General features: G+C 41.0%; 2 protein-coding genes across 8 annotated transcripts in view; one reads left to right on the top strand and one right to left on the bottom strand.

The window, feature by feature from the left end:
- kcnab2a (potassium voltage-gated channel subfamily A regulatory beta subunit 2a) overlaps positions 1-15,043 on the bottom strand; it is a 61,874-nt gene that overhangs the window by 13,251 nt on the left and 33,580 nt on the right. For 5 of the 7 annotated variants that reach the window (XM_083535365.1, XM_083535368.1, XM_083535367.1 and 2 more), the window contains 3 exons: positions 1,686-1,729; positions 924-961; positions 674-753 (listed from right to left, as the gene is read on the bottom strand). In XM_083535365.1, coding sequence (XP_083391491.1) covers positions 674-753; positions 924-961; positions 1,686-1,729 — 162 coding nt within the window. Of the gene's footprint in view, positions 1-673; positions 754-923; positions 962-1,685; positions 1,730-10,917; positions 11,605-15,043 lie in introns of those variants that run through there. The other 2 variants (XM_083535364.1, XM_083535363.1) reach the window with 2 other exon arrangements.
- Positions 1-15,043, top strand: part of megf6b (multiple EGF-like-domains 6b) — an 88,896-nt gene that overhangs the window by 71,393 nt on the left and 2,460 nt on the right. The window lies entirely within an intron of this gene.

Here is a 15,043-nt window from a genome sequence, read left to right as displayed (position 1 = left end):
GAGCGTCAAACCCTCCCTATTGAACACTTTTAAGATGAATGAGAACGCTGACTGCCCCCCCCCAGGCCTCCTCACCTACTCACCTCACATCAGTACCTGACTTTACTAACACACTTGTAGCTGAATGTGCACATTAGTGGAACTTCTTCCCAGAAGGGTGGACGTTATTATAATAGCAAATATGGATTAAATGTGGAATGGGATGATCAAAAAAGAACAGCGATCCAGAATTACCAGGTGTCCACAAAGGTTTGGCCGTACAATATGATTGCATGCTGCTTCAGAGATCATAATTACACTAATGATCATAATGAGGGTTTGGAAACAACTGCTACTGAATGACGCACTATGAAGCTTAATAATGACTCCAGGTTGTCGCTTGTAACATGGAAATGTGTCCCTCAGCTTAATTTTGTTAATAAGACAAGCAGATGATTTAATGACGATGAAATTGTTTATTCTTTGTTAAAGGTATTTTGCAAACTGCCCTTTTGTCCTTCATAAGAATTTTTTTCCTCTCCATTTCTTTAGTTTAAACAATAAAGTAGAAGAACGTAGTGGATGATTCAGTGTGAGTGTATGAGCAGTTAAGGGGAAGGCTGGGACACGGACATATGCTCCAGAGTATGGTGACTGGACTAAAATACGGAGTGGAGAGATCTGGCTCACTCACTTTCCTGCAGCGTAGACCTCAGCCGTATCGAACAGATTGATCCCGTTCTCATAAGCCAGAGTCATCAGCTGCTCGGCCATCTGCCGGAGACAATTGAAGAAAAGGAGGAAAGGGAAAAAAAAAGAAGAAGAAGAAAAAAAAAAACACGGGGGAAGAGCGGTGTCAGTTTTTTCAATCCGAACTGCTTATTAAATTGTATTTAATGTTTATAGTTTTAATTTTAAAACCAAGCTGTTTTATTCCTCGTTACCTCATCTGTGATCTGACCACCGAAGGTCACCCATGTTCCTGTGGAAACAAACCTGGAAATCACATTCTTCTACAGCACTGAAGAGCTTTCCTTTAGTGTGTGTGTGTCTCTTTGCTTGATCTCACCTACATCAGTACCTGAATTCAACACTCTTGTGGCTGAATGAATCTCTAAAATCTCCACAAGATCTAGTGGAACATCTTTCCAAAGGAGTGGAGCTTATTATTACAGCAAGTAGGGACTTAAAGAGGATGTTTAAAAAGGACAATCTTACAGGGTTCTCCAAAACATTTTCACCACAGTGTATTTGATGTGTTTGCATGGGTTACCTGCCCTTTTTTTTTTTTTTTTTTTTAACAGACATCCCAATTCCCCTGTATTCTACCCCTATTTCAGACTTTTTTTAGAAACAAATCCATGCATGGGTGAGAATAGAAGGCATGGGCATAAAAATGCCTCTAAAGTGCTGCTTTGCTAAAGCCCCGCCCCCTTTTTCCGATGGCTCTATATGGATGTAATTTCTTTTTTAGGTTTCAAAATATTTCCCATGAATGTTTTTATTTTCTTTCTCCTGATAACGGGCTCCCAGTTTATTTGTGGTACAATAAAATTACACAGAAGGCAGCATCTGCATGCGAAGTTACAAAGACTCTGATCCGAATAAGACTCGAATGATGTAATTTCCTCTGGGCAGTTAAAAAAAAAAAAAAAAAGATCATCCTGTCTCGTTTGAGCTCATGACGACCCGAGGAAAGCACTTACCTAACCCAAGGCATGACACCCTCAAACCAGACTTCCCCAGATTTCTGTAATGAGAAAAAAGAAAAAAAAAAACATTAGATTTGTCTCCTGTTGGTCAAATAAAGAGAAAATTCAGGATGTCAGTAGAGATTTCAGGAACATGAGCAGAATCATGTAAAAACAAATATCAGATGAAAAACTCAAATGAATCGTATAAATGATTCTACACAGTGTGATTAATTTCAGTAGAATGCAGGATAATCAGCTTAAAGAAAAAGCCTGACTATGATCCGAACTCGCTTTTAAACGCTACTGAGGTCAGAGTTGAATGTAAAGCAAACGCATCCCATTAACCCTAATAATTACCTTTATTTCCATCCCATTGTGGATGTAAAGTTATGCCTCTGAGAGAACCAGTAGTTAAAGAAATGCATGAAAATGATTAGCGGTGAGGAAAAGCACAACAGATTGAAGGCGTCGACGGGACGAGACACGGCTGTATCCCTCATCAATGAAACCACTCTCCAACTCATCAAAAATACTCGAGTGAAAAGCATTTTTTTTTGTCCTTGACATCTGCCTGTCTCATCCGGATTGCACTGCTGAAACCCCTCAGACCTGTTCGTAGATTCTCGAAAGGTTTGCTTCCGACAGAAAAATTTTCCCGGGAAACACGATGCTGTTTTTTGGGTGGACTTAAGATTCTTTAAATCTTGAAAGTTTAAGGGTTGTTCGGGAGCATGAGGAGAAAAAAAAAGCTGTGAGTAAAAAGCTGACGTTATGGAGTTCTTATCGAACAGGGAAGAACAACGGTGATCTGATGTAATGATGTCTCGAGGCAAGCGGACACGAGGAAAAAAATGTCAGTTTTTATTCGGCGTGTACAGGAATAATAAAAGTGTATTGGAGATTAAGGATGATCCAGCACACTGCCGGTGTAGGAGTATGAGAGATAGAGAGAGTGTGTGTGTGTGTGTGTGTGTGTGTGTGTGTGTGTGTGTGTGAGTGAGAGAGAGAGAGAAAGAAAGAGAGAGAGAGAATATCGTGGGTGTGTGCATAAAAATTGGGAACATGTAGGAGGGAAGTGAGGGAAGTGATGCTCAGTAAATATAATTTTTATGGGAAAAGTACATAAAATAAAACAAAAGGCCTGGAGAGAATCTGAGATATTCAGCAGATCTACGGTTCAGAACATCATCTTAAACGGAGCACCGGGAGATCTACAGAGCTAATTGCAGGTCGTCGTTAGTGACAGTAACATGATTGAAAGGGAAGTGGATTTTAATAATTGTTCTCCTCATCAGGTCACTTGTGAACACAAAACCGGTGCACCCCATTGCTAGATGTACATTATTAGTGTGTGCTTCTTTTTGAAGATCCTATTCCACACTTAGTCAACCTTCACTCTTCTGGCAAGATGTTCTACTAGACTTAATGGAGATTTATTCTGGTTAGTTAGTAAAGTCATGTACCGATGAGGTGAGAAGGTTTGGGATGCAGTCAGCATTCACATCCCAAAGGTGCTCACGAGCTCTAAAGCTGGAGATCTTCCAACCCATGTAAAGCATATCTTCATGAAATTAGCTTTGTCATCAGTGTCATGCTGGAACTGGTTCAAGTGAAGGAAATATTCCATGGTACTGCATCCAAAGTGTGGTAACAGTTTCTCAAAGGGGAACTACATGTGGCAGGAGAAGTCAGGTGTCCCAATACTTTTGGGCAATGTTAGCTCTTGTACGTCCTGTCTAATCTTCGCTCCACTATAGATCTTTACGGCTACAGGAACCTCAGACACCACCATTATCCATCTTCACTAGGGGAAACTCCTCTTATCCTGCTGCATGTGACCTTTTAATCTGGTCTTTAAACCCGAACTCCATCACTAATCTCTCGTTTTCTTGTTATCCGAAACCCGGGCGATCGTCTGAGAGCACTCTTCATCATTACCCATGTTAAAAGACACACCTGACCTTTTTGCTTGCCAGGTTGTGCTGGTGTGTGTGTGTGTGTGTGTGTGTGTGAGAGAACCTAATCTCTTTCTGTTCTGAAGCCAGTGCGGCTGTCCATCATGCAGTATTTATCACCGGCATTAAATATTCAGTGTGACACAGCACAAACAAAACAGATACAGCCGCAGGAGCGGGTTTTGTTTTTCTCCGAGCGAACACTGCGTAACACGCGTGTGACACACACTTTCAGAAACCCTTCAGAGGTAACGGGGTTAAAACTAAAAAAATCTGAAGATCTTCGTTGAGAAAGGAAATATCGCTTCACTGAAGGAGAAAAGGACATATGATGAGCACTAGTTTGATTCTAGGTGAACTCTGAAATTAAACATCAGTCTTGTGATTGGTCTAGTTTTTAAGTGAGGGCAGAACTTCTGCATACTGAGTATCGTGTAAAAAATCCCCCCCCCTCCTTTATTTTTCGATCGTTTACAAAAAAAAAGGCATTAATTCACAAAGAAATGTCTGAAAACCCTCACGTGCCTGTACTGCGCATGAGCAAAACGTAAGGCGATGGCGACCTGCGTCATTTCCGCCGCAAGTTTATTTACTTTCCGGCTTTTTGAGAACGTCATTGAAAAATGCATCATAATTTTCGAAAGCCTCTGTTTTCATGGTCCACAGGAAAACATCGTTTTTAAATTTATCCTCTTAGGAGAAAAGCTACGTTTTGAAACGGAAATGCATTAGTGTGGACATGGCCATGATTAGATTGTGTCTCTGGCAGAGAACGTTAATAATACTCCTGTGCACAAAGTCATGACAATATGAGTTGGAGTGGAAAATCTGGAGTGGACTGCTATGTTCTCTGACCTGAATGTGAATGCTGACTGCACCCCAGTCTTCTTCACCTCACCACCTGACTTAACTAACACCCTTGTGACTGAATGAAATCTCAAAGCTCCACTAGCACACTCCAAAATCTAGTTTAAAAACTGTTTTGACACTGTTGTGGAGATCCAGCACAAATCACAGAAGATGCTCAACACGCTTTCAAAAGAAGACTTCCAGGACATGTTCCAGAAGAACACTGGGAGTTGTATTGCTGTACACGGGGACTATTCTGAAGGTGATCGTGTGGAAACGTAGATAAATAAAGTACTTTCTTGTAAACAGAGCGAGTCTCCAAACTTTTTGACACCACCTCATATATAACATATGCTTGAGCTCATCCTTCATCTCATATACAGAGGAAAAAGCATGATGATTAAATACAGAAGGGAATCTGAGGCAGATCCGTCTAATTAGCAGCTGGCGTCTAAATGAGGATGGTCGATTAGCAGCTGAGAAAACCCGCTGAGGCGCTCGAGGTGGGGGATCTCGACATGTTGAGTGAGATTTGCTCGGTATAGAACTCAAGGGGAGAAAACAGTATACCCTGTTGGGTTTTGCACGCTGTGAGATGAGCAGGCAGAACCTGATCCACATCTGCTAAGTCGTGAAAACCGCAGGAACTTTATTCTGTTAAACTTTACAAAACACTCGCCCTGAAATCTCAGACATGACGGTTCACTATACACAGCCTGAGTTTATTCTATAGCCCCTGATGTCTCTCACACACACACACACACACACACACACACACACACACACACACACACACACACACACACACACACCTCTCTATACACAATGGGCTTGTTGTGATAACCAGAAGGACACCGCATGCTGAAACAGATCGGGTAATTCATTAATGATTCACAGGTGGCAATTAACACAATATTAATATTACATTCAAAACCAGTAAACGAGCTCAAACACCCTCACAAAGCACTCGGAGTAAATGGACTCATCTACTGCAGCAACACAAAATTAATGTGGAGATGACTAATGAGCTATTTCTAGAGACTGTGATATTCTGTCTAATAAAAAAAACCCCACCACACCGAGATAAGCGTGCAACACACACAGCTGCTGAAACGGGTGTGTGGGAAGGGTACGTTTCACTAAGCTCCATGGAGAGATGCCGTGTGTATTTGCTCTTCAACATCCACGTAGCCATATTTCATGTAGGAGTATTAAAGCTGGAACAGGAATAGTGCGCACCACGAGTACTGTAAAATCTCAACACGCCTACTCATTAACACTTACAGTGTACTATCACCTCGTTGCATTCGCCACCATGCAACACCAACACGCTCAAATCACTGTACAGCCAAAACACGGAGAAAATCAGCTTTATGCAAAACCTCTGCTTCTAACTTCCATTCTTTACCAATTATTCCTACAAAACACCACTTTATTTCCATTTCTGCTCCAAAACACAGTTTCTATGACCATTTAGACACTAGAGGTCTACGTTGCAAACGTTGCAAGAATTAAAGTTCGTCAGTTTCGAGCGCCGTCCAAAAAAACTAAAGCCCACCGGAGCTCAAAAGCCACCCACCCGCCAGCCGACCATCAGTGTGGTGTTTCTGAGGGCTTTAACTTCTCATCCTTTGTTCTTAATCTTGCCTTATATATTTTATTGGTTAAATATGATGTTTTATTTGGAGAGAGAATAAAAATAACTTTTCATAACTGTATTGTTGTCGAGCCTTAAGTAGCTAGTTAAGGCAACAAGAAAACATGGGGACCAAAACCTGTGGCTTGTAGTGTTCAATAAATGTTTAAGCAATTTACAGCATCATGCCTCAGTTAGATTTAATTAGATGAAAGTGGAAAAAGGAAAAATCGACCAAACAGACAAAAAAAATAAATAAATATCTGCACCAAATATCGGCTATCGGCAAGAGAAAACCCCATTCCATTTGACTGCTACATAATATTCTTTTTCCATTTATTCCTCAAAAACACCATTCAATTTCCATTTCTGCTTCAAAACCTTTACAAATATTATTAAAAAAAAAGGAAAGGTTTTTCTTCTACTTTTTTAAAAAGCCATTTTATCTCCATCTCATGCCTCCTCATGAAGGGCACATGTTCATGGTTTTAATGCTACTTTTTAACATTTAACCATCTGTCAAAAATCTGTTAGCATCCCGTTCTGATATCATTCCTACTGATATAAAATGAATAAGACTGTGTGATTTAACGAACACATCCATCTGTAGCACTGATGCAGTGTTGAACACCTGAAGCCAGTCTGTAAGATCAGCAGTAAGTACACGGTGAAGCTGGTGATTTATAGCTCACCTCTCTACTGCTAGCGCTGAAATAGTGCCTGTCCCATTTAACAACCGGCTTCAATTCTAAAATTCTGAAGGTCAATTTCAGTTCAGTACTTAAATCTTCCAGAGAAATCGATATGCAAGGAGCAGTCTGTGAATCCAGCGTTCTGAATTATGAGGAGGTTCGGCAGTAAAGTGCTGAGCTTGAGATGCCTCGCTTGCTTCTCCATGTCTCACTGCCATTTACTTGTTTTATTAAAAAAATAAATATTAAATTCACCAAGCTTCCTCGCTTAGACATAAAATACTTTGTCTTGTCGTGAATGCTCTGACTGGATCTTTTAGCCCCCTGAAGGGTCAACAAACAAACTCTACTTGAGCTAATTGAAGACTTTCCAGAGAATAATCCAATCTTTCTTTCCTTTTTTCATCCACAAACCTCATGCGCCAATCAGACCATTTGTCCACAGGTCCAGTGTGAAATTTTAGCAGATTATTACACTCGAGACGTGTCAAAATATTGCACAATTTAGCTTTGAAGCTAGGAAACGGCAAAATCCACTGGGATCGAGTTGTTCTCGAATGCTTTGCTGCACAGGATAATTAATTGAAGGTCTGTTAGAATGGTGGCTTTACATAATCATAAACCCCCTTTAGGCTTGCATCACAGGTTCAGGAGTCTCCGAAGTGATTCGGCGTGAGGACAAGATGAACTGCTGGGTAACGGATTACAATCTGGGCCCCAGAAAAGGAAACACAACTTCTGATTGGTGTGAAGTACAATTTACTAAATGATAGACATGGAGTCATTAGATTTAACTGAAAATAGTGTATTGTTCTGAAAAGACCCGAGTGTGGTGACGTCCTTTCTCCATCTTCAACAAACATCGCAATCAGGACTCCGTCATCTCCTTTCCCTATCAACCAATCCATCAGCCGTCTTTTACAAGATCACACAATATCCTTACAATCTCCTTGAAGCTTGGTTTCTTTCAAACACCAATATTATAGATAGATAGAGATAGATAAAGAGAGAGAGAGAGATTGATACAGATACATATAAAATGACTTTGCATGCTGTAGCATTACAATTTCCTTTCCGTGAAACAAAGAAACCCCTGTTCCAGTATGACCATGCTCCTGCACACACAGCCAGCTCCAAGAAGACATGGTTATTGGTGTGGAAGTAGAACTTGAATATCCTGAGCCACAGAGCCTGGACCTCCTTAACCCCAGTGAATACATTTGTGACGAACTGGAAGTATAGCGTTATTGAGATCTCGACTTCAAGCCATGGTCTCACTTGTAGAAAGAAGACTGAACACAAAATATAGTAATAAACCTTTCGAGAAGAGTGGAGATAATTATTAACAGCAAAGGAGGAATAAATCTGGAAGATATGGTTCTGTCAGGGGTGCAAATACTTTTGTCTAAACAAAAGCTGTTTTCAGAATATTTACTGACATCCAAAGAAAATGTAATCATATACTTTTGGTGAAAGGTAGAGGGTTAAAAAAAAAAAAAAAAAACCCTACAATATAGGGAGAAAAGAATTGTAGCTACAGTCTTCTGGGAAGATGTTTCACTACATTTCTTGAAGACTGAAGGGTGTTAGTAAAGTCAGGCTCTGATGTAGGTGAGGTGAAGAAGTCTGGGGTGCAGTCAGAGTTCACAGCTCTATAGCAGGAGATCTTCCACCAAATCCGACCCATGTAAAGCAGATCTTTAAGCGAAGGGAGATTTTCATGCTACAGCCTCCAAAGACGTCCAATACAATTGTATGCCTTCAACTTTGTTTGGTGAAAAAATCGGATATGGGTGGAAAAGTCATGTGTCCCAATACTTCATAATAGTCTGAGCAATTCGATCTCACTGCATCTATTCGTTTTTATCAGTGGATGAATAAAGAAATGAATACGTAGTGAGTGGAACGCTTTGTGCATTTCCTACGTGTGTTTATGAAGGGAATGGCTCCGGGTTCGTGCAGCACTTTTAACCCAATGTTGCATAAGAGCTTAGTTCCGGCAGCTCTGCTACCTCGTAAGGAAACTTGACGCGGGTCTTAAAGCGGAACCGTCCTTGGCGAGGCAACAGGACAGGTCCGTCTTGTTGCTAAGCAACCCAACTTGCAGAAAGGCATGCACTTATCTTTCTAGCTTCTGTCACTTTCTTTCACGAGTCGGTGCACAAAGACCAGTTTCCAAACGCCCCAGGAGACAGAAACAGACAGTGACAAATATTCCTTTTTCAACTTTAAAATAAACTGATATTAAAAATACTACTAATTGTCGATCATTAAAAGTGTATGTGCCGTATTTCAAACTTTTTTTCCTGCTCTGAGCCTTTTAGGGGTCACTGGAGTGTCCACACTTTAGCCACGCCCACAACACATACAGCTTTCACTTTCGCTACACAGGGCAGGGACACTGTTTGAGACGGCACCGTTTTTCCCAAGAGCATCTTTATAATAGATCAGCTCAACAGTGTGTGTGTGTGTGTGTGTGTGTGTGGCAGGAGTTCACTTCAGTGTTCAGGATTTCCTGATGTCAGGATTGAATGAGACTCTAAAAGACGTCACGGCGTCAATACAACTCAAACTAAATTAGAATAAAAACTAAAACTCAATAGAGTTCTGAATAAATGTAAGCAGAATAATAACAGAGCTCACATCTCAGCTAAAAGTTAGTGATCGCCTATTTATCACACACACACACACACACACACACACACACACACACACACACACACACACACACACACAAGATCAATATTGTCATGACAATTATCCACATCTCAGAATCACTAACTAATGATTTATTCTCTAAACGAATCAACAACTAAAGATTTAATTAACAATGAATTCGCTTAAATGAGAGAGGAGGAAAGAGACAGACAGGAGACAGACGGAGGGAGAGAAAAAGAAAGAAATGGAGAGGAGAGAAGAGAGAGAGAAGAGAGGTGAACAGAGTGAGAAAGTGAGAGGGATGAGAAAGAGAGAGAGAGAAAAGACAAAGTGAGAGAAAACGGAGAGGTAAACAGAGTGAGACGGGGAATGGGGAATGACAGAGAAAGATAGAGAGAAGACAGAAGAAGAGAAAAAGTTAAATACATGGGTGAGAAACAGATTATTGGTAACAATACAATAATTATTTAGTTTAATGTATCAGTTAAGGACTTATTTGTACAATTAGAGGACATGGGAGTAGGAATGATGATAAATAAATAGATAAGTGCCTATTAGAGCGTTTTGTTTGAGTTAAATGTTTCTGTTAAAAGTTTAAGATAGTTTTTTTTTTCTTGACACTACCCCCTTCTTGACACTTTTTTTTTATGATATTGCTTTTTTAATTTAATTATTTATTTTTTAACTGTAAAGATCGTCTCTTTCATTATCTCTTCCTGAAGATAACCAGGTTCTCCATCAGAGTCTGCTCTAACTGCCCTGTGCAGCTTTGCAGTGTATTGAAGAGCTCTTAGTGTGTTAGATCTTAGAAAAAGGGTTCCAGTGCTTCCAGTCTATTAAAACGCATTTTGAATGATCACAAAATTCAAGATATGGAGACAGAAAATGTGTACATTTATATAATTTCAAATAATTAATCTCACATGGAAAAGTGTCTTTTCCCCTCCAAAAATCAGCAATTACATTATATTACATTTCAAAATATATTACAAAATACTGATTTGCTTGGTAACAGCCAAAATCTCTTATTATTCTAATTGACTGATTAAATGCAAGAACATGAATCAAAACATGATGCACACTTTTAGAAAAAATGGCTTTATAAAGGTAACAAAAAGGCCCATAAAAATATAAATAATTACTTATTGAAAACGATTAAAACTCTGAACTGACCACATAGAATATGAAAAATATCACAATTTTAGGATTCAGCAGTTTATCCACTCAAGATACCGCACAATAACGCACTCAAAGATATTGTCCAATTATCGATATCAATAAAATCCCCCCAAAAATATAGATTCTTTTTGTTGTAAATATCACACACCCCTACGTGCGATTTCACCACCTGCTGAACTTCAGTGTCAAATACGTCTCAATTTTCTTTATTATAATAAAGATAATAATAATAATAATGATAATGTGTGACCTGGTGAAAAGCAGTGTTCGAGTACCTATACTTCATGCCGGTCCTCATGCTCTGATCGCTGGAGGACGGTACGCTCTGGACCGAGAGTTGCCCGAGACTGCGTGCTACCATGGCAACGGTTCGGAACTTGCTGCGAGTTCCGGCGTTGGGGCTGCTGGCATTCTGTCTGTTTAGACGCTCGTCTGTGCTGCGGCTCATGGAGCGGTGATCTGTGCACACGAACGACACCTGCATCCTGACCCGAGTCACGCAGTGCAGTCAAGCCAAAAAATCCTCTCTAGTTCCCTCACTGTTTCCCCCCCTCACACACACACACACGCACGCACTGTAACTTAACCACGAAAGTCAGGGCACAAGAGGAAACCCGTCTCTCCTGTATCTCTGAGCGAGAGCGCAAATCTCACTCGGATTTACTCATCACATGCGAAACCGTCTCTGTCTTCTCTCGTCTCATTGTGCTGTGAGGCGAGAAGCTCTGTGATCACACACACACACACCTACAATTCGGTGTCTGCTTTGACTGTACGCGAGTGATGCGCGATCTTCCCATACATTCCTCGTTCTGCAGGTCTGGTGATATTTCTCCAATCACAATCTTCACACACACAGAAAAACAAAGAACACTGACAGGACTGGACGTCTTTCCCAGAGAATCCTGAGCCTGTAATTGGTCTGCCAGTTATGGAAATGCTCCTGAGAGGCGACTCAAGTTAAATCGAGAGAGAGAGAGAGAGAGAGAGAGAGAGAGAGAGAGTGGTGGGTGTCAACTGAAAGAGCAAGAGGGAGGGATTGAGAAAAAAAGGACAAAGCACGTGCTGCAGTGGTGAGAGGTTTGGGAGAGAAAGAGAGAGATGGATAAAACGTGATGTAGTAGAGAAAGGTGAGAAAGGGAGAAAAAGTAAAAGAGTGATGAGAGCAAAGGAGTGAGATATGGGGAGAGATAGAGAAAATTGAGAAAAAAAGAGACACCAAGAAAGTGAGAGACCATGAAGTGAACAAAGAGAGAGGGAGAGACACTAAATGAGAAAGTGTTAAGTGAAGGGAGAGAGAGAGAGAGAGAGAGAGAGAGAGAGAGAGAGAGAGAGAGAGTGTGTGTGTGAATGGAGAGAGTATGTGTGTATGTAAACAGAGAGAAAGAGAGAAAGAGAGTGTATGTGTGAGAGGGTGTAAAGGGAACGGAGAGATAGAACAGAGAGAGAAAGAGTGTAAAGGAAACGGAAATAGAGAGAGAGTGTGTGTGTAAAGGGAACGGGGGGGGCATGAGGGGAGAGAGAGAGAGAGAGAGAGAGAGAGAGAGAGAGAGAGAGAGAGAGAGAGAGAGAGAGAGAGAGAGAGAAAGTAAAGGGAATGGGGGGCATGAGGGGAATGGAAAGAGAGAGAGAGTAAACAGTGTGTGTGTGCCCGCAGGGAGTGTGTGTGTGTGTGTGTGTGTGTGTGTGTGTGTATAAAGTGAATTGAGAGATGATGGATGATAAACTGTGTTCTGTCTGTTCACTATTTGACGTTTACATAAAACAAGTCAAAGTCAGAAAAAAGGATAAAAAGTGAAAGTTAAAAACGAGTGGAGCATGCTCTCTCTCTCTCGCTCTCTCTCGCTCGCTCACCTGACTGCAGCACTTTACAAATAACCTAATACACCAACTCTGTGCTCTCACACTGCAGTGTGTGTGTGTGTGTGTGTGTGTGTGTGTGTGTGTGTGTATACGGTCAGTTAATGAGAAGCACAGATGATGTAGTTACGGTGTTTGGAGCTAAAAATAACACGGTTAAGTTTACAGGAATCTTCTACACAGAATTAGACGAGTTTAACATGTAACATGAGGAACGATGTCAAAGTTCATCACTGAGGAGAGAATTAACCAAGAGCTCTGCAGGTGACCTCAAGACAAACATCAGCATGAAGAGTAAACACAGCGTCAGCACTCTTTACCTTTATATACACTACATATACTAAAGTTTTAGGACACATGATTCTCCAGCCATATGTGGGTCTTTTCCAAACAGCACAAATTGCTCCAGCAGGACAATGCTCCTGTGCACAAACCTGCTCCATGAAGATCTGCTTTACATAGATTGTAAAAGAGAGTTCAAGATCTCCTGTTATAAAGCTACAAACACCTTTCTACCTTTACCAACACCATTAAAGCTGAATGAAATCTCACAAAAATCTTGGAGTTTTGTAAGCTTGGAGGAAGGTTATTGGAAGAGTGGAGGAGGTTATTGAAAAAGTGGAGAATATTGGAGGAGTGGAGGTTATTGAAAGAATGGAGGTTAACAGAAGAGTGGTGAAGGTTATTGGAGGAGTGGAGGAGGTTATTGTAAGAGTGGAGGTTATTGGAAGAGTGGAGGTTATTGGAAGAGTGGAGGAGTGGAGGAGGTTATTGGAGGAGGTTATTGGAAGAGTGGAGGAGGTTATTGGAAGAGTGGAGGAGGTTATTGGAGGAGTGGAGGTTATTGGAAGAGTGGAGGTTATTGGAAGAGTGGAGGAGGTTATTGGAGGAGTGGAGGTTATTGGAGGAGTGGAGGTTATTGGAAGGGTGGAGGAGGTTATTGGAAAAGTGGAGGAGGTTATTGGAAAAGTGGAGGAGGTTATTGGAAAAGTGGAGGAGGTTATTGGAAGGGTGGAGGAGGTTATTGGAAGAGTGGAGGAGGTTATTGGAGGAGTGGAGGAGGTTATTGGAAGGGTGGAGGAGGTTATTGGAAGGGTGGAGGAGGTTATTGGAAGAGTGGAGGAGGTTATTGGAAGAGTGGAGGAGGTTATTGGAAGAGTGGAGGAGGTTATTGGAAGAGTGGAGGAGGTTATTGGAAGAGTGGAGGTTATTGGAAGGGTGGAGGAGGTTATTGGAAGGGTGGAGGAGGTTATTGGAAGAGTGGAGGAGGTTATTGGAAGAGTGGAGGAGGTTATTGGAAGAGTGGAGGAGGTTATTGGAAGAGTGGAGGAGGTTATTGGAGGAGTGGAGGAGGTTATTGGAGGAGTGGAGGAGGTTATTGGAAGAGTGGAGGTTATTGGAAGAGTGGAGGTTATTGGAGGAGTGGAGGTTATTGGAGGAGTGGAGGTTATTGGAGGTTATTATAACAGCAAATAAATATTGAATGTTCAAAAAGAAGCACAACCTAATGGTCAGGTGTCCACACATCTTTGACCATATAGTGTAGGTTTGTGAGTATTTGTGGGGTCCATTTGTGTGTTGAAAATGATGCAGTACTAAAAACACACACACACACACACACACACACACACACACACACACACACACACACACGGATCAGAAACATGATAACCCGGTAACGTGACACTACAGAAAACCAGGAGTCATGACAACAAAATTAGACTTCATCATGATGGCGAACTGAAACTCATCACACGCCATGACGCTATCAGTGTATTTTTATTAAAAAGGAAAATGAAAAATCTGATCAATAAAGAGTTACAGATTTATATAAAAATCTCTCCCCAGTTCTGTGTGTAATTAAACAATGAGAAGGGATGTGCATAATTATTTGAGGGTGAGGCTGCATTTAATATAACATGCTAAAATATTCTCTCTCACACACACACACACACACACACACACACACACACACACACACACACACACACACACACACACACACACACACACACACACACACACGCAAATGGATGTGACAAAAAGCCATTATGCAAATTGTGTTAATCAGACTGAAGCAACAGCTGCTCCACTCACAGCTGCTCGACACTTGGACTTAATTGGAGCGTTTACTCTGAGATGTGTGCGCGTGTTTCTGCGCGTGTGAGTGCACGAGTGTGTACACAAACCCAACAATCGAAACAATTAATTTCTCAAAATAATACATTTTATCCTGTGGCGTCTCGGACAAACGTCATTGATCGGCTCAGACCTTTAAACAATATACATGCTTCCGTTAGGAAATATTATTAGAAGGCATGGAATTAGCTTCCATTGTTATGCTGATGATACTCAGCTATATATCTCATCTAAACCAGGCGATACAGCTCAATTGACTCGGATAACTGAGTGTGTTGAAGAAATAAGAGATTGGATGACCCATAACTTTCTACTTTTAAATTCGGATAAGACTGAGATTTTGCTCATCGGCCCAAAAACTAGTATACAGAAGCTTCTTCCAGCATCTCAACCTGCAGTTAG

The sequence above is a fragment of the Silurus aristotelis genome, assembly GCF_946808225.1.
Source record: "Silurus aristotelis genome assembly, chromosome: 29".
NCBI lineage: Eukaryota > Metazoa > Chordata > Actinopteri > Siluriformes > Siluridae > Silurus > Silurus aristotelis.
The sequence above is the reverse complement of the archived record's forward strand: the minus strand, read 5'-3'. Positions and strand labels throughout refer to the sequence as shown.